The sequence below is a fragment of the Coturnix japonica genome, chromosome 10 (assembly GCF_054131305.1).
Source record: "Coturnix japonica strain WE chromosome 10, WE-NBRP24, whole genome shotgun sequence".
Lineage (NCBI taxonomy): Eukaryota > Metazoa > Chordata > Aves > Galliformes > Phasianidae > Coturnix > Coturnix japonica.
In genome coordinates, this window is record NC_140672.1 from 1,327,787 (window position 1) to 1,350,534 (window position 22,748).

Here is a 22,748-nt window from a genome sequence, read left to right on the forward strand (position 1 = left end):
GCCTGATCGCCCAGTCGCTCCGTGTGCTCGTCCTCCATGGCCGCCCCGCTCTGCCCGCTCCGCACCCTCGCCCAGGTCGCGCTCCGTCCCCGCAGCCGCCGCCTGCACCTCAGCGCACCCAGGTAGGGCACAGCAGGGCCCGCCCGGTGGCACCGCTGACCCTCGCAAATGAATGGGGCCGGACCCCCAGCGGCCGCACCGAGCGCTGCAGGCTGATGAAATCCCGCCGCCTCCTTGCGTGGGGATGGATGGGGGTGATGGGGGGTGCAAGGATCGGAACCGGGGTCCGAACCGGAGCCGGGTTGGGGCTGTGCCCCAAGGGGTGACTGACCCCAAGGGGTGACTGAGCGCCGGGTCACCGCGGTGTGTCGGTGCGATGCGCTTTGCTCCAGCACCGGGGATGTCGGCAGCACCAACGGGGTGTGCGGGGCAGAACCGTCCCTTATGGAGCGGGTCGGAACCGTCGGGCTGTAAATGAACCTGAAACCCACCGGGAGGATCCATTGATAGAACGGCGCTGCGATGGGAGCCACCATCAGAAACGGCGGATCCAGTTGCCCGGAATGTGTTTGGCAGAAGCTCCGTTACCGATTTAGATCAGAAATGCGGGCGAGGAGCTGCCGGGACACGTTTGAGATGGGCGGGTACCCCCCCCCTCGGCTTTGGGATCGAAATCCTATATCCCCATGTGTCACCATATAGAGATGGGCGAAGCAATGAGCTTGGAGTCCAGCTTGAAGTATTGGCACCTTCCTGGGATGGCTGTGCACGGCAGCTGTGCCCCCTGCAGCCTCGAGGTTCCCACTTCCAGCAGTGGAAACTCCACTTGTATGCAATGAGTTTTGCCTCGTGAAGCAAAGCTGTCATGCTTTAGAAAGGAAAGGGTGACCGACTGCCCCCAAAGGGAAGCTGGCAGTGTGGCATGTGGGCTCCTGAACTCACTGAGTGCTTCCTCAGGCTGCAGGAATAGCTCTGTTCCTCCAGCAGCTTTGTTTGCAGGGCTGGAATAGCTGCTTAATGGAACAGGCAGGAAAAGAAAACAGGTTTAAGGCTTGTGCTGAGCTCAGCTGCAAGAGCTGCTGCCCTGCCTTGGGGGTAATGCCTGTTTGCTGTGCTGGTGTTGCACACAGCTTGGGTTTGATGGCCCTAATTCTGCTATGCTGATGCTTCTTATATTGCAGAGATGATGCCGTTGTGATTTCTGGAAGGAAGCTGGCCTGGCAGATCAGACAAGAAGCCCGTCATGAAGTTGAACAGTGGGTAGCAGCTGGGAACAAGAGACCTCACCTCAGCGTGGTTCTGGTTGGGGAAAATCCTGCAAGTCACTCCTATGTGCTCAACAAAACCAAAGCGGCTGCTGATGTCGGTAAGTCTTGTGCTCATCAGACTCTGCAGCTTGGATATGTGGGCTTGGTGGGCCCATGTAAAGCACCAGCCGGGTTTTGGTTTGCCCTTAATCAAGATACAGTTATCATTCAGCACGGTCACACTGTGCTTTGATGCTTTCAGTCTTGCAAGCTGAGATCCTACTCGGTTTCCCAAACGTACTTCTGGAGGAAATGGGTTGAAAAAGGTCCAGGGCACAGAGTGGTTTAATTCCATGCTGGGTTTTGTGCTGTAAAAACCTTCTTTGGAGCTGAGATTTCAGTCTGACGTCCCCTTCCTGAGGTGAGGGAGGTCCACAGGAGGTGCAACTGCATTTGCATCATAACATGTTGTTGTGTGGTTCCTCCAAGCCCCCCACACTATTGGAAGATGGCTGCTTTCAAGTAGTCTTTCCCAGGGATGGCTGCACATAAAGACAAATGGTCTTCAATCACAACTTGCAAGACATGTGAAGATCTGCAGCCTGGAATGCAGTCACTGTTGCACGAAGCATACGATGATCCTTGATGTGCCCATATCAGATTTGGTGTAGAATTTAAACCAAACAGCTCAAATTAGCACAGACTGGGGAAGCTGCTGCCCCACTTGTGTACGTGCCACTCTCTAATCCAGCACTTTGCACAGGAATCAGCAGTGAAACAATCCTGAAGCCAGCTTCAATTACTGAGGACGAGCTACTGGATTTGATCAGCAAACTAAATAACGACGCCAACGTGGACGGCCTGTTAGTGCAGCTTCCTTTACCTGGTGAGTAGCTGGGCTTCAATCTGCTTTTGAGTTCACGTGCCAGAAGGAGATGTAGCTCAGGAGTCCTCCTGTGACATGACAAGTGGTGCTGTGCCACGGTGCAACCTTAAAGATGACACTGCTCCATCATACAGCTGCCTGTTAGTTGCTGGGGCAGTGGAAATCTGATCTCTCGTTGGTGGTATCAGCTTCATGCACCAGGAGCTTAAACTTGGCTGTAAAGCTGCAGCTGTCTAAAAATATCCCTGCTCCATTAGCAGTTAGTCCCCATTTGGTTCCAATCCCCTTCTACTGGGAGCTGTTAGCCTTGAACTTGCTGGAAGCTTGGAATAGCTTTGAGCCCCCAGATTGTGATGATTTCTGAAGGACTGGTGCAGCAGGTCAGGTTTATTGGCTGATCCTTTACTCTTTTTTTCCTTCTTTTTCTTTTCCAGAACATATTGATGAGCGGAAGATTTGCAATGCTGTGACTCCAGACAAAGATGTTGATGGCTTTCATGTAATAAATGTGGGACGCATGTGCCTTGACCAGTACTCCATGCTTCCAGCCACTCCATGGGGAGTGTGGGAGATCATAAAGAGAACGGGTAAGCTGCTGCAATATTTGGCTGCTTTTTGGTTCAGCTCCAGCTTGTATTTGTCCTTAAGACTCTGCTTTGTCTACTTCAGGCATCCCAACGCTGGGGAAGAACGTGGTGGTGGCTGGCCGGTCAAAGAACGTGGGGATGCCCATTGCCATGTTGCTGCACACAGATGGCAGGCACGAGCGGCCAGGAGGTAGGAGCTTGTTCTCAGAGGCCCCCTGTGTACCAGAGTTAGCTCTGCACACAGGCAATCACTTCAGAGTCTTCTTCAGTTAGTTCTTCTTTACCAGATCCCTCCTTCTGACTGTGTAGGCAGGTTTGTCATCAAGCTCTTGTGTTTCTGATGCTTTCCCAGGGGGTCTTGAAGGTGGAGGGTTAGAGAAGTTGCCATACACGTGAGTAAAATGCTTCATGTCACCCCTCTTGCAGGTGATGCCACAGTAACAATATCGCACCGCTACACTCCCAAAGAGCAGCTGAAACAACACACGATCCGTGCTGACATCGTGGTAGCAGCAGCAGGTAAGACTGAACTGCCAGTGCAGGTGATGTGCACAGAAGCTGCTGCATTGCAGCTTGTGTGGTGTTTCAGATGGGAGTCTCCTTGCAGGAGATGGTCCTGTTGGGATGTGTCCCAAGGCCTCCCTGCCTGAAGCAGCTCTGACTATATAGGAGAATCTGACACCCGTATGACTGCTTGCAACTGCTGCAGGCAAGGGTGAGCTGTTTAAAACAGGCAGTTGAGCCTGTGATAAAGCCCAGGACAGACCAACAGAACTGTTTGTAGCTCTTGGAAATGCAAAATGACACCTGGCAGGACTTGGTGTGCTAGCAAACACCTGATCAGACATAGAGAACAGCTAACAGAGCCTGTTATACAGCCTGTGTTATGTGTACAGACATGCTTATGGGGGGAGAAAAGAACTTAGGCAGCATCTACTTACCAGGAGGTGTTGAAAATGCTGAAGGACATCTGCAGTACCCTCTTCAGAGCACAAGAGGTCCCACATGTACATGTGCTCTTCTTTAGGCTGTGTCCTTGTCACGGGGATGGTTCATTAGGAAAAGAACTGAGTTGGTTTGGGGTGTCCATGCCTGGCAACAGAAGCCTGGTGTGAAAGAAATGTGGGTTAGAAATTGGGCATAAAGAGACATGAGAAGAATAATGAGAAGATGTGGGTGACAGGGGACAGGGAGCTGCTTAGCACCACCGTGAGCTTATGGGTCTGTTCTCTTGCAGGTATTCCTAATCTGATCACAGCTGACATGATCAAAGAAGGAGCTGCAGTTATCGATGTGGGGATAACCAGAGTGCAGGATCCTATCACTGCCAAATCAAGGCTGGTTGGGGACGTGGATTTTGAAGGTAAAAAAAAAAAAGGCTCTGGCAGCTCATACTTTGAACATTAAACATTTAGCTGAGAAGTGGGGAGAGAGCCCTGGTTCATGCAGTGGAGCAAATGCAATCCTGAAGCTCTCTTTTGCATTCAGATTCATGAGAGTACAAGGGAGCAGCTTTCCTGTAATATGCCATGGGAAAATGTATACTTCAAGGCAGAAGAGACTGATTCTGAACCTAAGGCAGAAGGGATGCTTTGCCTCTACTCCAATTTATAACCCACACTCCTGCTTTTAAACTATGACCCCCCACCCAAGAAAACCAAAAGCATGCAGAGATTCCGTTTGGCTTGCTGTTTCCTTGCCTTGCTTACCACTTAGCTGCAACCGTGCCCAGGCAGGCCCTGCATCTCCATGTGCCCAGCAAAATGTACTGGAACCTCCTCCTGTAAAAAAGAGGGCAAACAGTCACTGGAGTCTTAAACCAATAATCATAAGGGAATTCAACACTATTAGGTTGGTTACAGCTTCATACTGACCAGCTGGCTTGATAAGCCCTACTGTGCTTGACTTGCATGGTAAACTCTCTGTCCTTCCTGCAGGGGTGAAGAAGAAAGCCAGTTACATCACTCCTGTCCCTGGGGGAGTTGGGCCCATGACAGTTGCCATGCTGATGAAGAACACCATCATAGCTGCCAAGAAGCTGTTGAAACCCAAAGCACTGGAAGCCTTAACTGCTTAACACAGGACTCTCTTCTTAGCTCTGAAAACAACATTCCAAGATGACTCCTAGACAGGCCGATAGAAAATGCAATATTTTATTTATTGTACAGAGGTGGTATTTACTACTCTGAGGTCATAAATATTTATTTGAAGCTGAAGCATATGCATATTAGCTGTAATAAGGCATATGCATCTACACTCCTGGCCTTCTAGCACAGCTGCTTTCTAAGCCAGTGCTTCTCTAAAGGAACCAGCCTTACATACTGTGGTGTTCTTGCAGGGACTGAGCAGCAGTGGAGACCCTCTGGGTGTGCAGAGCTTGCTGCAGCATTAGCAGTCCTTGGAGTGGAGTGGTGTGTGTTCCATGGTGCAAAAAGAACGGCCTTCATGGTTTTGTTCTCACAAATGCTCAGTCCAGACTGTGCTCTGAAGCATTTAACTCTGTGATGGGTGTTCAGTTGGAGTCAAGCTCTTCTGTAGAAGCAGCAACTGGAGAAAGCCACGTTCTCAGCCTGGATGGGGCTCTGGGCAGTGGTAGATCAGGTATCCTTAGGAAGACTGAGCCCACCTTTCTGGGTGCCAGCAAGGTTTGCTGTGGAGCTGAAGGTCTGTTGCCATCCAAGAGCTGCAGCCACCTGCCAAAGTCACCTCTAATTGCTCTTCCCTGGAGGGGAGGATGCTCAAATAAATGCTAACCGAGGAGCACCTGGAAAGGCAAGCTGAGGTTCAAATAGCTGAGGCTGCATGAGAAACACAGTAAGAGCTGAGATTTTAAGTGAGATTTTAAGTGAGATTTATTGGATTGTATCACTGGTAAATACAAAATGGCTAATAGTAGTGCTGTAACAGGGCTGGCAAATCTGTGACGCTCCAGTATTTCATATACAAAAAGTATAAACCATGTGTGAGACTTGCAAAATGGATAAATTGAAACAAGCTGTGCTCTAGAAGGGTCTGAGCTGAGGCTTCAGCTGTGCCCTATGGAACAGCCCCCAGAGCCCATGAAGCCTTTCCAGGGCTGCTGTGTAATAAAGAGCTGACATAGTGGATAAAGCAAATTAACTGTGGTGGAGTGATTACAAGCAGAAAACCTACCTGTGCCATGCTTCAGCTACCACACGTGAGACTGGTACAAAAATACTACAAAACAGACACAATGCACCCAAGCTGAAATAGCTCTTAATGTTAACGTCAAGCTAAAGTGGTGACCGGAGTAATGTTGTCTTATTAAGCTCACCATGGTCCCATAGGTGCTCTTGAACCAGAAAAATAACTGCTATAAACAGGAAACTGCATTCAAGTCCTTCTGGTTTGACTTGGCTATTTACAAAGGACTGGGCTGTCCCACGCAGAGGTTCAGACCAGATGCAATATTTAGTCAGTGCCCCAGGAACTGCTGGCTGGCACGAGCACAGAGCTCCTATCAATACCAGGTAGGCTGTTTCTGCCAGGGGATGGGAAGAGAGAGGGCTTTTTGCAGCCTTAAAATAGAGCCAGAAAAAAAAGCCCCATCCTGGGGTTACGTGGGGAGATGCTTGCTGTTAAACCACATGGGGGTGGAGGAGCTTAAGGAGGTGCACACTCCCTTGTCCAGGAGCTGGGAGGCTCCTTGGTGGTGTGCATGGGGCAAGGAGAGGGTGCAGGAAGGGCCTGGCACACCAGGTCCTGGCTGGGTGCAGTGAGATGGGGTCAGGCATGGCCGTGCTCAGCTCTGCTGCTCAATTCCTTATGGAAACCATTCCCAGTTCTCTGCAGCAGTGATCAAGCTCCGTTCCCTACTGCTGCTCCCACGCACACACCCATCTCAGATGCTCCAGCTCCTGAGCTTTCCCTCCTCCAGCCAGTCCTCAGCCTCCAATGCATCCTCATCCCCTGCTATGCCTCAGTGCTGAGCCCCCATGGGCAGGAGAACCCTCCTGCTGCAGCAGAAGGACCCTGATGGGATGGCTGGGACATTCCCCATCACCACCCCCATCCACTTTTGGCTTTTCCAGTCCAGCAGTGGTTCAGAGGCCAAAAATGCCCATTTCCACATTTTGAGCCCAGTTTTGCCATCAGCGCCGATGCCTTCGCCCAGCAGAAAGGGAGGAAATGTGACAGTGCTAAGATCTATGGGAGCAGCAGCTCCCCTCAGTCTTATGTAGAAAAATATGTCCAATTTGCTTTATATATATATATGAATATATAAATATCTATATATATATATAAATAAGAGGAAGTACTGCAGGAAAACTATAGCGTGGTCTCACTGCCCATGTCCCGCGGTGGCTTTTCGGTGTCAGTGTCCTCATAGTCTGACTCCATCTCTATCTTCACCTGGGGCACAGCACAGATGGGGCTTCTGGAGTAATTAAATGCAGGAGATGATGGGCATGAAATCTTCAGGTGGAGTGTAATGCTGCAGAGGAGGAGGAGGGGGATGCGGAGGTGAGCACAGTGCACACCCGCTCCCCAAAACAGCCCAGAATTCCCCCATGGAAGGACTCCAGATGCTGCTGCTACTGGGAAAAGAACAGTTGAAAAATCATAAAGGATGCTGTGAAAATATACTTCAGCATTTCAGAATGGCCCAGGTACTGATAGGAACTGGCTCAAGGTGGTGGTAAAAGTGATGCTCAATGGGAAGCATTGGCTGCTGGACCTGGAAATGTTTGGTGTTGTGGATGGGGGACCTTGCGGGGCAATGTGAGGGTGAGTGTTGGGGCTGTGGGTGCTGCTCACCTGCGATCCATGTCGGAACCATTTGGGGAGGAGTCAGAACGCAAAGCTCCAGGTGGAGGACCTCTTTCCTGGGGAGGACACAGAGGTGAAACACTCCCAGTTGAGGAAGGAGACCCCCTAGAAACCCACTCCCCTCTGCCCCATTGGAGCCCAGCTGTGTGCCAGGCTGCTTTTGGAACGAGATGGGGCCAAATTGCACTTTTCTGCCCTTTTAAACCCAAAGACCTCCCCAAACTGCAGCCCTGGGGGTTTCAGTGGGACCCTTCCCCTCCCTATGCCATCTCAACCTCCCCCCAACCCCCTCAGCTGCACACCTCCTCATCACTGCTGCTGTCCCCTTTGTTGCCCTTTTTCTTCTTCTTCTTGTCATCTTCCTTCTTCTTCTCCTTCTCGGGGATGATGTTGTCAATCCAGGCCAGGTCATGCTGGGAGAAGACAAAGTCCAGCAGCCGCCGCACCAGGATCAGGGCTAAAATCTGAGAGGGAGGGATGGGAGAGTGAGGACCCAGGGGCCACCACTTGTCAAGGTCTGCTTCAAGCCCAGCATCTTGCAGGCAAAGCAGCAATAGGGGCAATGATGCACATGGGAAGTCAGAAAGTCAGTGGGTTGTTTTGCAATAAAACACGAGCAAAAGCCACCTGGGGAACTCTGCAGGGCTGAACCTTACCATGACAGGGAAGATGATGGCAGCCACGGTGGATTTGAGGATCCAAAGCACTGCCAGGCAGATGATCTGCACCAGCGTGAAGAGGTGGATGCGGCGCAGTGGAACATGCCGCAGGAAGACGTAGTCGGGCTGGTGCTTGGCTGGCATGAGGAAGAGCTTGCAGCGGTCCCAGAACTGCAGTGGGATGAAGGCTGGTGTGAGCTGTCAGCCCCACTGCCCCCCATATAGGCTCCCATTTGCCTGGAGAATCCCATTTCTCATGCCCCAAGTGGGGCAACTGGGGCTCTGTGATGTTTCACAGAGGGGTTTGGATATTTGTGGCCTCAAATGGCTGGAAAATGCTGGGGATGGATAAGTTCTGGGGTCCAAAATCCTCATTTTTGAGGAGGTTGTAGTGAGGAGGGCATGGGGCCCCTTCATGGCAGGAGAGGAGGAGTGCTCACCTGGATGCCGTTCAGCGATGCGACGCCCATGTACAGGAAGACGCCGTACAGCACCGGCATGGGGATGTACTGGGGACATGGAAAAACATGGCCCTTACCCCAAGGAAGGTGGCAGCTCACTCCTGGGGAGGGGGACAAATCCACCCCAACCACCTGTATGGCAGGGATGGGGCAATGGGGGATGTTTTACCTTCAGAATTGGGGCCAGGAAGACAGAAATCCCTGTGAGCACGAAGACGATGATGCCCGTCACCCTCTGCTCTCTGGGGCAGGGAAAGAGGGGGGTGAGGCCGTGCCGATGGGTCCCCATAACATTGGGGCAGAGCACGGCTGAGCCCTCCTCACCTGACCCCCAGGAACTGGGGCTGCTCCCCCGGGGCGCTGGTCTCTGTCTCCATCTTCAAGCTGTCGATGTGGGCGATGGAGATGACGGTGGCTGCTACGTACCAGGGCAGCCCCATGAAGGAGCACACCGCCATGAGGATGCCCACCCAGAAGAGGTCCAGGTGGTAGCCAGCTGCTTTCTGCAACACAGTGCAGAGGGTCACAGGGGGTGTGGGGAGGTCCCTCTGTACACCACAGGGTCCAGCAAGGCAGAGATTTCCCCTGGCAACATCTACAGCCCATGAAGTGCCCTGAGTTACCCCTGGGGAGAGCACCTTTCTTTGGACCAGAGCTCTTTCATGTCTTTTATCAGTGACACCAACAGTGGGACTGAGTGCACCCTCAGCAGGTTAAGAGATGACACCAAGTGGGTGCAGCTGACACACTAACAGGGAGGAATGGCATCCTGGTGGACCTAATCAGGCTTGAGAAGTTGGCCCATGGGAACTTAATGAGGTTTGGTATGGCCAAATGCAAGAGGGGAGATTTAGATTAGATGTTGGGGGGGAATTCTTTACTGAGAGGACAATAAGGCCATGGCACTGCTGCCCAGAGTGGTGATGACCCATTGCATGTTGTATTGGGCTGTGGGCAGCCTGTTCTGGTGACTGATTTAGTGGTTGGGAAATCCTGCACTAAGCAGGAGGGTTGTAGCCAAATGATCTTTGAGATCCCTTCCAACCAAAGACATTCTGTGGCCCTATGTCCCTGGACAGGGCTCTGAGCACTGATGGATCTGTTCACTGCAGGAGAGTTGGACCAGATGGCCCCTATTAAGGGGTCCCTTCCAATTCAAATGCCATGATTCTATGATCCCACGTGAGGGTGCATCCCGACTCACCCGCAGCTTGTGCTCCTTCCTGTTGACGATGACAGCTGTGATCTGCTGGTCCATGAAGATGAGGATGGTGACGAGCAGGGCAGGCAGCGCACTGGCCAGGTACACCCACCATGGGTTCTTCCCAAAGGGAAAGACAAACCACCCTCGGTCCACACGCGTGGGCTGGGAGGAGAGAGCAGTTTGCATGCCACAGCCGAGAAGAACCCTAAGCTTGGCAATGTTGGCAAGCCCCACATCACCTCACACCCCATTCCTCATGAGCATCATTTCATCCCATGTTCATCCGCCCCCATAGCCACGTGTTGCAGCCCCAAATATTCCCCAGATGGACCGAGCTGCCCTTACACAGCTTTCCCACACCACTGATGGGGAAGAGATGTTTTCAGCAACACTTCCAGAAAGGGATTTATTGTTTTTTTACCTTAAAGTCAGTAGGCACTTGGAGCTTTGGGGTGTTCAGTCCGAAAAGCACATCCAGCCCCACAAACATTAGTATGGACATAAAGATAGAGAAATCGCTAATGAGCTTACGGAGCTGCCAGAGTGAGAGGTGGGAAGAACAGAGAGAGGGGAAAGGAAAGAAGAAGGAGGAAGAAAGGTCACAGAATTAGAATATTCCCCCAGAAACACCACATAGTTTTTCAGAAGGTGCTCAGACACCGCGTTTTTGGCCCCAAAAGGAAGAACGGGACCACTATGTCCCCCTAAAAGCACTGAGAAGCTGAAGGGAGAGCAGTGAAGAGGCACAGACCACAGCAGTGCGGCCAAACCTTGATGATACTGGGGATGTGCAGCTTCGGGGTGTCCAGGCCGAAACAGGCATCCACACCACAAAACAGCAGGATGGAGAAGACATTGGAAAAATCAGCAATGAAGGCCCTGACCTGGAGGTAGATGGGAAATTGGGGGCAGAAAGGGCAATTAATGGGATGGAGGAATTTGCTGCCATATCTGATGCTTCCCCTTGTCGTTCCAGCTCTGCACACGGATGGGCATAGCTCACAAAAAGCATTTTTTCACCCTTTGGATTGCATGGCTTTAGGGTATCCAACACGCAAGAGCCCAAGCAGCATCTGAAACCTCGGAGAGGATTATCCTTATTGATACCAACATCTCCTTTTGTCGTAAAAGAGAAACATGGACCTATTTTCTCACCCAGCAGCTCCCCATTCTTCCTACCTTTGGGAAAAATAGGGGTAAAATCCCGCAGATGTCAGTGCTGTTCTTACCTTGGTGGGGAAGTAGCGGCTGAATTTGAACTTCTTCAAGGTGAGCGTCATGGAGTAGGTCCCAAAGAAGAGGATGAAGGACATGAGGGCCAAATCGGGCACGAATTTACAGGATTTTCCCACTAAGCTGCCACCGTACTTGAGACACTCCTTCTTACTCAGCTGAGTCCAATCCAGAGCTGTGAGGTTAATAGCATTGTACTGGGGAGAAGCCCCCCCCCCACAAAAAAAAAAGAGAAAAATTACAATTAGAGGTAAGCAATGACAGTGCGCAAGGAAGGGGTGTTTCCAATGGGGGATGCTCCAACCCCATAACCATGGGAAGACCCCAGAGATGCCATGAATTTGGGCAAAAAAGTGGGGATTTGGTGCTGCTGAGCCAAACCATGAGCCCAAATAGTTGCAAAGCGTTCCCCCAGACCTCAACCTATTCCCCAGGGTCAGCCATGCTACACCTCCCCCCATGGGAACACACAACCCCGCTTACCAGAGATGTGTTAGTGGTGTTTGCTGCTACTGGAACTGAAGCATCGAACAGTGTCATGTTGGCTGCAGGAAAGAAGTTTGTTATTAAGGTTCTTGGCTAACATAGAGGTTCCTGCATTAAAAACTGGCCAGGCTCCATGCAGAGAAACACGGTTCAGCCTGGACTGGGGTGGGGGGTGTAAGAGCAAACGTAGTGCCAAGCACATCCTCTGAAGCCCTGTGCAGCGGTCGACCCCCAAGGGCTGACCAAGGTTTGGGGAGCACACCCTGTTTCTAACCCCCCAGTAACTTCTCCCTGATTAATCCCATGCACTCCCCTTGGAGCCACCTGAGTCGGAGATGCAATCCAAAGGGTGGAAAGGGGGGAAAATAAAGACCAAGAAAGCAGCCTGTCCATTTTGGAGAGGTGGCACCCATTAACACCCAATCTGTTGGCATAGCTTAGCATAGGCGTTATTTTATGTCTATGTGTAAATATATATATAAAACTTATATTTTTTTTTTAGGGAGGTGTTTTTGTGGCTCTGCAAAGCAATCAGTAAAAGGCAACCTGCTGGGTTCTCCTCTCTAACCATGGCACCTTCTCCTCCAGCACAAAGAGAGGTTCCGCTCTTCGGGCGATGCAGCTCCACGGTGCCAGGAGCTCCTCGTGCTGCCCTACATGGGGTCCAGGATTGCTCTCCCCCCCAATCCCTGGGGTCCATCCTCTTCCTGTGGTCAGGTGGGAGTTCGGCTGCTCCACCTTGCTGCAGCCTCCCCCGGTGCAGAGAATTAATGAAGGAGAAGCAATTGCTGGGTTAGAAGCAGAGAATCTGGGGGCTGCTGGAACCAGGCTCCAGGAAGCAGTGCTGGCAAACCCAGCCCGCCCTCTTTACAGCATTCAAACAGATAAATATATATATACATAACTTATCATTATTATTTTCCTCCATAACTTTTTGCTTTTCCAGCAATCGAATTTTATTTCTTTTTTATAATTACTTCTACAACCCAAAGAGTGGTGTAGCATTAACTGTAACCTTATGAAGGAACCTGTAAAGGCTCTACATAAACCCTTCTATTGGAGCAGAGAGAAAAGTAAAATACATGAGAAAAAAAAAAAAGATAGCAACCAAAGCCCCACGGGGGTACGAGTATCAAATATTAAAAGAGCTTTAATATTTAGAAGGTGATACTCACTTGAGATTGAAATCAGCCCAAATTGATGTGTGCAGCAGAGACAAATATGGTACAAATCAGTTATAATAATCAAAAATCAGAACTATTAAAAAAAAAAAAAAAAAGAAAAAAAGGGGGGGAAAAAAAAAGAGTACGGAAGGGAAAATAAACATAACTTCTCAATATCTAGAGGAATGGAAAATCCATCTTTGCTTTGGTGCCCAGGGCAGCAAAGGTGAGGAAGAAGGGCCTCATTGCCCAGAGGTTGGAGGTTTGGGGTGGTGTAGATGGCTCTTGGTGCCAACAGCGGGGCTTGCTCTAAGCAGAGGCTGGAGTGGGGGTCTCTGGAAGGGAGAAACCTCTGTGAGTTGGGATGTTTCAACCCTGGGGGTTGCACTTAGGTTAAGCTGGCCAACACTGGGAGAGCCTGGGTTCCAAAAGGAAGGTGCCATCACTGGGAGCTTCCATCCCAAACCCGATGTGGTCGAGTCATTCAGTGCATGGTGAGTAAATGGGAATTGAGTCAAAAAAAAACACCAAACAACCCCCACAAAATCAAATCAGAGAAGGGACTGAGTGCTGTTTCCATCACGGCAGATCTCATCTTGAAGCAATGGATACACTGGGGCAGGTTGTATGGCAGATGTTGGATGCCTTTTATTTCTTCACTGTCACCCCTCTTTTTCTCCTCCATCCGCAGCGGGAGCATTTGAGTTGTGTGGATTTGGGATCATTGCACATCTATTCAGGAGCAAATAGAGGCACTGGTGGCAAAAAAAGCAGCATTTTTAGGGCAAGGCTGAATTACAGTCCTCTTTGCCAGAGAAAGCTATGGCTGGAAGATGCCTTCGCTTCGCTTCCCCCAAAGCACAGCTTGTTTTAATAAGAAATTGCAGCTTCTTTCTCTTAAAAGAAACTGGATCAAAACCAGAGGAGATGTCAAAAGACCTTTTTGCTCAGAGCCTTGTGGCCTCTCCTTTTTGAAAAGGAGCAAGAAAAAGAGGAAAAGAAACACAAAAAAACAGTCCAGGAGTTTCTCCAAAGCCCATTGGGACACTCTTCAGGCATTCCAGAAACAGGAGAGGACTCAACATGTTTTCTGGACAGAAGTTTCCATTGGCAGCAGTGTGGAATCAATGATCCAAGAAAAAGGAAATAAAAACAATTTTTCTTTCCATCTTTCCCTTTTTATCCATCCAGGTCCAGCTGCTCCAGGCTCTCCAACGCTGCTCAACGTATCCCAGCGAGCAGCAACACACTTGGCCATGGGATGAGGCTCCGTTTCCATCACCTTGCCCAAAATCACCCCATGAGGAGGTGATGAGGTCTCTCTGCCCCATTCCCACTGGTAGCTCCTTCAGTGTCTTTGGCTGATGATCCAGTTGGAATCTACCTGCAGCGGGACCCCGCTATGGGCACCCACCTCCCCCTCCCCATCCAGAACTGAGAAAGGTTTGTACTCACCTGGGTCAGGAGCAATGCACTCGCATTTGTACATGGTCACATAGTCCGGCTTGAAGTCCGAATTGATGGGGTAGTACTTAAAGGCCCCTATCATCTTCTTGATGGCATCGTAGATGAAGATGAAGCTGATGAGGGTGGAGAAGCCTTCCTCTGTGAAGCGGGTGATGTACTTTATAATGAAGCTGGCATCAGTGGCCACCAGGATAAGGCACTGTAGGGCAGAGTGCAAGCCAATCCAGAGGCGGAACTCCATGTAGTCGATGCCGTTACCTCTGAAAGCAGGCAGAAAATGAGAGCGGCCCAGGAACATGCAATGGGCTGGGGTCAGACCCCATCCCGGTAACAAAGAGTCCCCACTCCCTCTGGCATCACTCAGCACCTACTTGCTGAAGTCAAAGAGCAGCTTCTCAAAGATGAGGATGGGGCCGGTGCTGCTGAGGATGATGAGCGGCTGCCCAGCAAAGAGGCAAAACATGGAACCTGCCATTGCTGTGCCAAGGAAGCTCTCCATGACACCCTGGGAACAGAGTAAACCAAGAGTTATGGTGGTGCTGTGCCAGTTAACATCCCCAGGGATACCCCAGGTAGAGATGGGAATTAAGGACTCCTGTTTGGACTCGTCTAAGATGGCTTGGGATCACGTTCCCTTGCTCTTGGTATTGTCACTGATATGGGCTTTCCCATCTTCCAACTATTTGGGCACAGCCTCCCCAGGGGAGGTTTAGGTTGGATATCAGGAAGAACTTCTTTACAGAAAGGGTTGTTAAGCACTGGAATGTGCCACCCAGGGAGGTGGTTGTGCCACCATCCCCGAACGTGTTTAAAAACCATCTGGATGTGGTGCTCAGGGCCATGATTTAGCAGAGGGTCGTTAGAATGGTATGGTTAGGTTGTGGTTGGACTTGATGATCTTTAAGGTCATTTCCAACCTGAGCAATTCTATGACTCCATTCTACGATTTGGGAATGAGTTTCCACCCCTCGCATCAAAGATTGGCACGGCACGTGGGAGTAGAACCCACTGCATCCCATCTCACCCCTGTTTGTCTCTTTGCTAAGCCAAAGTGACCCCTGTCCTTGGACTCCACCTGGTAGTTGTCTGTCGCATCCCCAAGCAAACCCCCGAACGTGATGGCATTGGTGATGCAGCCCAGGTAGATGAACAAGATGGCAGAGATGGACTGGATATGAAAGCCTTCATAGAAGTCACTTGGGAACCAGGGCAGCTTCCTTTTGATATCCAAATAGAGGCCACCACAAAACCTGTGGAGATAAAGCCAAGGATGAGATCCAAACTGTGTAGAGCATTGCACAAAAACCTGTTCCCATTAGGAATTCACCCTTTTGCATTCCTGGAAGCTACAGGGTGAGCAGCAGGAGATGCTGATGGGGTTTTTGGGTGGCTGGGTGATGCTCACCTGCCAGTCCATGCGAGCTCTTCCCCAATTTCATGCACTTCAGGCATCTCCCCATCATCGCTGCCTCCTCCGCCGCTCCCAGCACCTGCCCCACCAGCTGTGCCATTCATCTGCCCCACTTCATTCAAAGAGAAAACTGATTTCCTGTGGGAATGATCATTACTGCAGCTGTTACACACGGGGATGAGGACAAGCAAAGAGGCTGTCCTCCTCCAGCATCCCCAAAATGAGACAGATGGGGACAACCACAAGGGTTGGGGCCAACCCCACGTCTCCCACTCACCTTTTCTCAGCTGAGGGCACTTTTTTGGGTGGCTCAATCCTAATATTGGGGTCCCACTCTCCAGGTGGCAGAACAATGACTTCATCCAGAAATTCATCTATGCCAGCGATCAGGTCTTCTCTATCTCGGGCTTTGTAAGCAACATCACTGAAGAGCTGAGGGTCAAGAGAGCTGTCAGTTTGGGGACAGCACCCATATGTGTCCCCCCCACATGTTGTTACAGATGTTTCATAGGACGCAAACTGCATTCTTCTCTCAGCCCTGAGCAAGAGGGGCTCCCAGCAGGGCCAGGTTTGGCATTTACTCACATCATCCACCATGAGGGTCGCGATGGCTCTGCCGATCTCATTGTAGGATTTGGCTTTTCCTGCAGGGCCCAGGAGAATAAAGAGGAATCTGGGAAGGGAGTGGCACCGTGTTGGCATCCTTGCACTGCCACCTCCCATGTTGTGAGACCAGCCAGTGCTTCAGAACCAGGCTCACCTGGTGGGGACGGGCACCTCCGTCACCCCTCCCAGCATCGTCGCCTGGAGCAGCCTCACAAACGCTACAAAGGGCTTCTCAAGGAATTCTACTTCTCCCACCAGCACATTGGAGGCCTCTGCATCCTTGGGGATCTTCTTGATGAACTTGTTTTTCAGCTGTTGGGGAAGATGAAGCAAGGAATGGAGCGGTCACTTAAAATCCAACCTGTCCTTCTCTTCTGTATCCTGACTATAAACACTACAGCTGCAGCACCAGGTGTGGGCTGCAGGCTCCAGTCTCAGCTCTCTGATGCTCCTGGGGCTCCCAGGGGATGTGAGGGCCATTTCCACAAATAAAACAGGGAGAATTCGTAAAGCTGAATCTGTGAATTTCAACACCACCTCTAAGCCCAAGATTAACTTGAAAACACGTGCTCCGGGTTGCAAACGTGCAACTCCGTGTTCTGGAAAAGGTGCTTTGCTGTGCTTGGGGTCTAAGCAAGGAAAGCCCATGGCAATCCCCAGACTGACTGCATCAAATCTAAGCCAAAAATACTGATTCAGTGGGAAGCCTGCTTGCAGCCCTTTAGCCCCAGGCTCCCCCCAGAGGCTGAAACACTACTTGGTGCTTTGCACAGGTGCATTGAGCTCCTGTCTTTGTAGCTCGGTTCCCCCACATCCCATCTTCAGAGCAGGAATGGATAATGCAAACAGGAAACCTCCATCATGGATTTTTTCCCAGGTCTCTTCTCCCCTGCAGCTCTTTCATTATTAGCCCCAAATGGTTCAATACAAACCGAGGCAGGGTGTTATTATAATCTATATGCCAGCATGAGGGGAGGCATGTGAGTTGGGCAGCAAGCTCTCCCTTTCTAATCCTTTAAACCCAAATGGAAAAAAAAGAATGATGAAAAAAAAAGAAAAAGAAAAATAATAATAAACCAATTCCTCCAATGCAGCTTGGAATAAGCAAGAGCAGGAGTTAACAGTGGCCACTAAGCTTCATGTAACATTGAACAAGTCCCTTTGTAGCAGGTCTACAGAGCGATTATACCCAGCATTCTTGGTCCTACGTGCTTTGCATATTTTGGAATTAACCCCCTGCATCCCATTGCTGGAGGCTGATACTTGGGGTCTATTACTGGGCCATTGGCTTGCTTTATTGCAGCTCTAATTTAGGAACGTACACTGGAAAACTTCTTGTGAGCTGTCTCCCACGTGTTGTGACATCCTCATCCTGCTGCTGCCTCCTTGCACCCAGTGCCTGGGTTTGGGGATGTGCCACCTGCTGGATGGCAGTAGGCAAGAGAAACAGACAGAGGGGGCACAATCCCTTCTGACACACAATGATGTATTTCAAAGCCAGCCCCCAAAGGGTGAGGCCAAGCTTGGAGACGTTACCATGGCATGAAGAGCCCCAGAGCTCAGGCAAGCCAGGAAAATAGGGATTTCCATCCATTGCATCACATCAGATAAGCCCACTGAGGACGTCCCTTGGGGCAAGGCAATCACTTATACCACACTGTACCCTTCAAATCCCTGCCAGACCCTTCCATTCCCACTGTCTGGGCTTGCTAATTAGCTCACTGCTGCCAGATTTGGGGCATTACCCCCTTGAAGCAGAAAAACAGCTAATTGCTGCAAGTGGACTCAACCTGCACAGTTTTGGCCTTGATGCCACATTTCCCCCAATCAACTTCCAGCTCCAGCAGCTGCACTTCAAACACATCCACCTTTTGCTCTCCACCAGATGCTTCAGGTCAAACACACTGAAGACTGAAAGCTGCAGGAGAGGAGAACATCAAATGTATTTCCAAGGACTGAATGGCAAGCTCCATCCTTCAAGCCATATGTTGGCAGGATAGCACAGGAGGCATGCCTAATTGGACTTGATGAACTTCAAGGTCTTTTTCAATGTAAAGGATTCTATGATTCTATGGTTGTTTCTGGGACAGCTTCCCCATGAACAGCAAGGATCAATATGAGTATTCGTTTCACTAATTAGTAATTTGTGTGGTTATTGACTGCGCAATGCTCACATGGATCTTAACTCATGGAGTCTCCCACACATCACAGTGCATCCGCAAGCAGGCCCATAGCAGCCAGCTGTGTTAGAGATGTTTCTCATTACATTGCACAGAAATTTGGGGGTTATTACCTGGTCGGTGCTTGGTGTGTCTGAGATATCATTCATGCTTCGGCTTTGCACGTGGCCTGGAGATGAGAGAGAAGCAGGGTGAGAAAAACTCCATATGGTGTGCAGCTGAACCTCAGCCCCACGTGGAAGAAGGAAACAGGGCAGGAAGACTTCAGAGGGAATAAATCATTATTTAGCGCAGCCAGGCCTGCAGTAAGATAAAAGCTCAATAATAACAGCTTTCCTAACATCAGCCATCCCGCAGCTGCACAAAACGCATCTCATTCATGCCCAGAGATAGTGGTGTGGCAGGACCCCACCTCACAATGCAGCTCAGTTTTGTCTCCCCCCCCCCTCCCTGCTTCTTTTTGGATGGTTTCAGCTCCCTGCTGCCCACCCCCAGCTTACGCAGGCGGCCATAGCTCGCGCTCTGCCGCATCCGAAGGTCCTCCGTGGAGCGGTGGAAGGCAGCACCTGCAGCTGGGCTCCGAACAGGGCTGCGATCTGGGAAAAGAGAGGATGGAAAGGAAGGGGGAACCACAGGGAACTCAGCTGCAATTCATTCCGCCCATAGTAATTTTTCCATTAGCAAAAAATAGGCTTCGCTGCCTTGAGCCTTGTGTGCTTTCAGTGGAGGTTGCACACCCCCATGCCTGGTCAAGGCCCTCTTTGAGGTCATCACTGGGTTCAGATGGCAATTTCTTTTCCCAAAGAACCCATGCTTCTTCATAGGTCACTCCAAAAGTAATGCCTGCCATTTATTTCCATGTAAACTGCAACAGGCACAAAGAGCACAGTAACACTCTTTGATAGAGCAGATTCTCAGCTACAAATGATGATTTTTCTGCTGTAAGACCTCGGGATGCCCGTGGGGTGGATACATTGCTTATTGACAGCCAATTCCACGTGCACTTTGGGTTTGGGTGCTGCTGTTTGTGTCTGCCCAGAGAGCAGCTGAAGCCTGGCAAATCCTGGGCTCCACCAAATGACCTCCATTTAAATCTAAGTAAATAATCTAGCGTGAAAACAAACAAATCCCCTTTTATAAAGGCTCAGAAATAGGCAGGTTCAGTGACGGAGCAGACTGGATTTGTCTGTAGGCTGCTTGCTCCTTGGCCAAGTGACCGCCAATGCTTCTGCCCACCTCAGCAGACACTGCTTTGGCTTTTAGCTTCCATGACCTGCCACTCTCAGCAGGTGGTAAAAACTTCTGGGGTTTTTCCTGCTGCCATAAACAGTTTCATGCCCCAGACGGTTCGTGGTTTTGCTTCTTTGTCTCCTGAGATCTGCTTCCCCCAGGGACTGCTAACTGAAGATCTAAGGATGCAATTGGGTGCGGGTGGGATGCCAAGCACTCACTGGTGTTGGAGGACACCGACTTGCCGATGTCGGCCAAGGACCGGTGGATGGGCTTCTTGGTCTGGTGGCGATGCTTCCTGAGGAGCACATAGCTGATCTTTTCCCTCAGCTCAGGTTTGAGCAGACCGTCCTCTATCTGCTTCTCAATGACATCGTCTGAAAGCATCAAACGAGGGAGAGTCACCTCACTGCAAAACCTTCTCCCCCCTCCCAGAAACCTAAAAAGACATCGACTCTTATTGGACCAATTTAATGGCTTTCAACTGCCACGTTCACTTCCCTTGGCACAAGTCACTACTACCCACAGACTCATACCTATGATTTGGGGCAAAGAGTAACCATCGAGGTCCAGCAGCACCGTTCCTGTCTGCAGACACGTCCTCAGCTCAAACAGGCTGTGCAAAGACAGCGTGGACACGTGGGGTTTGCTCCACCTTTCCCCACCTTCCTCCACCTTCTCTTCAAACTTTATCCACCTGAAACGACAGAGAAATGAAGCCATTGCTTGTGCAGTTGCAGAGTGGAACAAAACCAGCTTGTCTCTACCACTCAGCCCTGCACTCCTGGCCCCACAGAGCTGACCCTGCTTTAGCCGGGCTCTGCACCTGCAAAGAGCAGCAGAACTTTATGCTTGCAGGGATGCAAAAACCCACAGCGTTGCAAAGGTCTTTTTAACATCCTAGCAATGCCCAAAATTTAGTGTGAGCAATTCATTTCCATGGTGGGAGAGGAGAAGATCTGCAAGCTCCTCCCATCCCTTGGAAACAAGCCCTTCTGCCTCCATTCCTTAATGTCATAAGCCAAAGACTTTGGAGCAAATCTGGGAGCAGTGGTTGATTTCTTCCAGCTCCCTGGGAACAGAACGCTCGGAGAGACGTCAGTTTGGGGGAGAAAGCTGCCCTTTTCTTCTTTCTTTTCTTTGTTTTTGTTTTTAAAGGAGGTCTGCAGGCTCCATGGATTAGTCTTGGCAGGGCTCAACCTTGCGACTTTTAACTGGTACAACATGGATTTGGATCCCTGCCATTGCAGAGGGCACAGATGGGAAGGATGCGGGGGGAGAAAGGCTTCTGGGAATCTCTGATGGCTCATGGAGAGCCTGGGACTGTGTGAGCTGCAGGAGGGGCATTAAAGTGCTGCTGGAAAGAGAAAATGCAAGGTAAAAAAAGCCATAAAATACCACTGGGGAGTGCCAGGAATGGAATATGCAGAGGACAGAAATCCAGATCATTCAAAAATACAGAGATTGTCCCTAAAGCCAGCACTGTATCCGTGGCTTCAAAGCTCCTCATCCCAATTTCTTCTCAGGAACCTCTTCTCCAGCCTTCCAAACAACACTGCTTTCATGGCAAGGAAGTTCCAGCTTCTCCCTGCCCCAGCCATAGCACCACTAAGACACACTGCTCACCCAAAGCCGATTAGGTTGGTTTTCCTTTCTCTTTTGCCCCATTTTCCTGCTGAAAGTGGGTTAGCATGCATGCATTGCAGTGAGAGCTGCTCTGGATGGCGTTGGGACCTGAGGCACGTCTCTTGTGCCCTGGGAGCAGCACCCCCGCGATGCCTTTGCAAAAGCTCCAGCAAAACCCCCACCTGCTGTTCTCATTTCTTTATTTCCCCTCTTGGTGGGACTAAATCCCACCGCAGGGTTTAACCACAGGCAGCGCTGCTGTGCCAAGGAGAAAGGGGGATTTGCAGAGCTATTTAGGAGGCTAGGTTAAAAATAATACTAATAATTAAAGGGAAAAAAAAGATATAGGGATTTTGAGTAAAACATGGGCCAACATCAGTTACTGAGAAGTGGGGAAATTCTAAGTAAACCTGTCCCAAACCTGTCCCACCCTTCTGACCTGAATGGTGGCTCGTCTCACCTGGCTGACTCCTTCCACTCCATCTCCTCCCCGTCGTGCTGCAGTGTGTCCATCTCTGTGAAGAGTGTGGGGTTGGGAGGCTCATCATCATCACCCAGGATGTAGCGGAGACGTTCGGCAGCCGGTGACACTGAAGAAGGAGGGTGAAAAAAGAAGAGTTGTGCTGAGATGAACTTAAGCCAAACCCTTGCAGGAAGAGCCCAGCAAAAAAGGGGGATTGATTTGTTGGGTTATTTAGGATGCCAGGGTTAAAAAAAAATTAAAAAAGTGAGGGATTTTGAGCAAAACATTGAAGGTGCCAACCAGTTATTGAAGAGTGTGGAATCTCTGAGTATATCTGTCCCAAAATCTCTGTGCAAAGAGATTAAATTGACTGGAAAAGACCAATATCATCTGGTCCAACCACCAACCCACCCCTCCCATGCCCAGTAAAGATTTGGGATACTGAAGGAAAGGGTGAGCACTACCTCCTGCTTCCCTCTTTTTGGGCAGCAGAACTGTAGCACATCACCCAGCTGCCAACCCCTTTGGCTCAACCCATTCTCAATTAGGGTAGGAAAGAAGTTTTGTGCCTTCAAGATGCTCAACACAAATAGGCACGGGACCGCTTGGGCTGTTCCTCCTCTCCCCACAGCTGCCCAGCTATTTGAATAAGAGGATAATCAGCCCTATGCCGTGCTCCGTGGAAATGGTGTATTTTTAATAAAATCTTGGGTCTTAGCCCTCACCTAATATGGCAGGAGTTAATCCAGCAATGAAAATGTCTTTGTTAGCAGAATCCTCCTGTACCCAAACCCTGGAATAAGAAAGTCGGGTAATACAGTGCACGGCTCATTAAGTTGCCATGCGTGAGCAGAGGACAAACTCGCGGTGCCTCTGGAGCGCTGCCTTGTCCCGCCAGCAGATCAGCTGAAGGCCGAGTTGTGGCCACTGGGAAAGAATAGGATGTCCCTTACAGTCCAGCTGAGCCTGCTTAACTGCTTAAGCACTTTAAGCCACACCACCAGGGCTAAAGTCCTGTTGTCAAGTCCTCCTTGCACTTCCATTATGT

The 22,748-nt window shown here is 50.3% G+C and overlaps 2 protein-coding genes across 10 annotated transcripts in view; one reads left to right on the forward strand and one right to left on the reverse strand.

Moving 5' to 3' along the window:
* On the forward strand, positions 1 to 5,836 carry MTHFD2 (methylenetetrahydrofolate dehydrogenase (NADP+ dependent) 2, methenyltetrahydrofolate cyclohydrolase). Its single transcript, XM_015882992.3, has 8 exons — positions 1 to 122; positions 1,182 to 1,366; positions 2,011 to 2,133; positions 2,568 to 2,720; positions 2,803 to 2,910; positions 3,147 to 3,239; positions 3,958 to 4,083; positions 4,658 to 5,836. Exons 1-8 carry the CDS (start codon positions 37 to 39, stop codon positions 4,795 to 4,797), a joined length of 1,014 nt encoding a protein of 337 aa, XP_015738478.2. The 5' UTR covers positions 1 to 36; the 3' UTR covers positions 4,798 to 5,836.
* The window catches only part of SLC4A5 (solute carrier family 4 member 5), a 23,847-nt gene continuing 6,653 nt past the window's right edge, over positions 5,555 to 22,748 (reverse strand). For 4 of the 9 annotated variants that reach the window (XM_085510049.1, XM_032448860.2, XM_015882986.2 and 1 more), the window contains 23 exons: positions 21,698 to 21,827; positions 20,148 to 20,308; positions 19,833 to 19,988; positions 18,882 to 18,977; positions 18,495 to 18,550; positions 16,356 to 16,513; positions 16,181 to 16,268; positions 15,873 to 16,027; positions 15,590 to 15,733; positions 15,260 to 15,434; positions 14,556 to 14,689; positions 14,173 to 14,444; positions 11,552 to 11,613; positions 11,065 to 11,265; positions 10,606 to 10,719; positions 9,836 to 9,997; positions 8,956 to 9,134; positions 8,801 to 8,873; positions 8,611 to 8,679; positions 8,168 to 8,341; positions 7,814 to 7,975; positions 7,500 to 7,567; positions 5,555 to 7,176 (listed from right to left, as the gene is read on the reverse strand). In XM_085510049.1, coding sequence (XP_085366175.1) covers positions 7,011 to 7,176; positions 7,500 to 7,567; positions 7,814 to 7,975; positions 8,168 to 8,341; positions 8,611 to 8,679; positions 8,801 to 8,873; positions 8,956 to 9,134; positions 9,836 to 9,997; positions 10,606 to 10,719; positions 11,065 to 11,265; positions 11,552 to 11,613; positions 14,173 to 14,444; positions 14,556 to 14,689; positions 15,260 to 15,434; positions 15,590 to 15,733; positions 15,873 to 16,027; positions 16,181 to 16,268; positions 16,356 to 16,513; positions 18,495 to 18,550; positions 18,882 to 18,977; positions 19,833 to 19,988; positions 20,148 to 20,308; positions 21,698 to 21,827 — 3,155 coding nt within the window. In that variant the 3' untranslated portion in view covers positions 5,555 to 7,010. Of the gene's footprint in view, positions 7,280 to 7,499; positions 7,568 to 7,813; positions 7,976 to 8,167; positions 8,342 to 8,610; positions 8,680 to 8,800; positions 8,874 to 8,955; positions 9,135 to 9,835; positions 9,998 to 10,256; positions 10,371 to 10,605; positions 10,720 to 11,064; positions 11,266 to 11,551; positions 11,614 to 14,172; positions 14,445 to 14,555; positions 14,690 to 15,259; positions 15,435 to 15,589; positions 15,734 to 15,872; positions 16,028 to 16,180; positions 16,269 to 16,355; positions 16,514 to 18,494; positions 18,551 to 18,881; positions 18,978 to 19,832; positions 19,989 to 20,147; positions 20,309 to 21,697; positions 21,828 to 22,748 lie in introns of all 9 variants that reach the window. The other 5 variants (XM_085510053.1, XM_085510050.1, XM_085510052.1 and 2 more) reach the window with 5 other exon arrangements.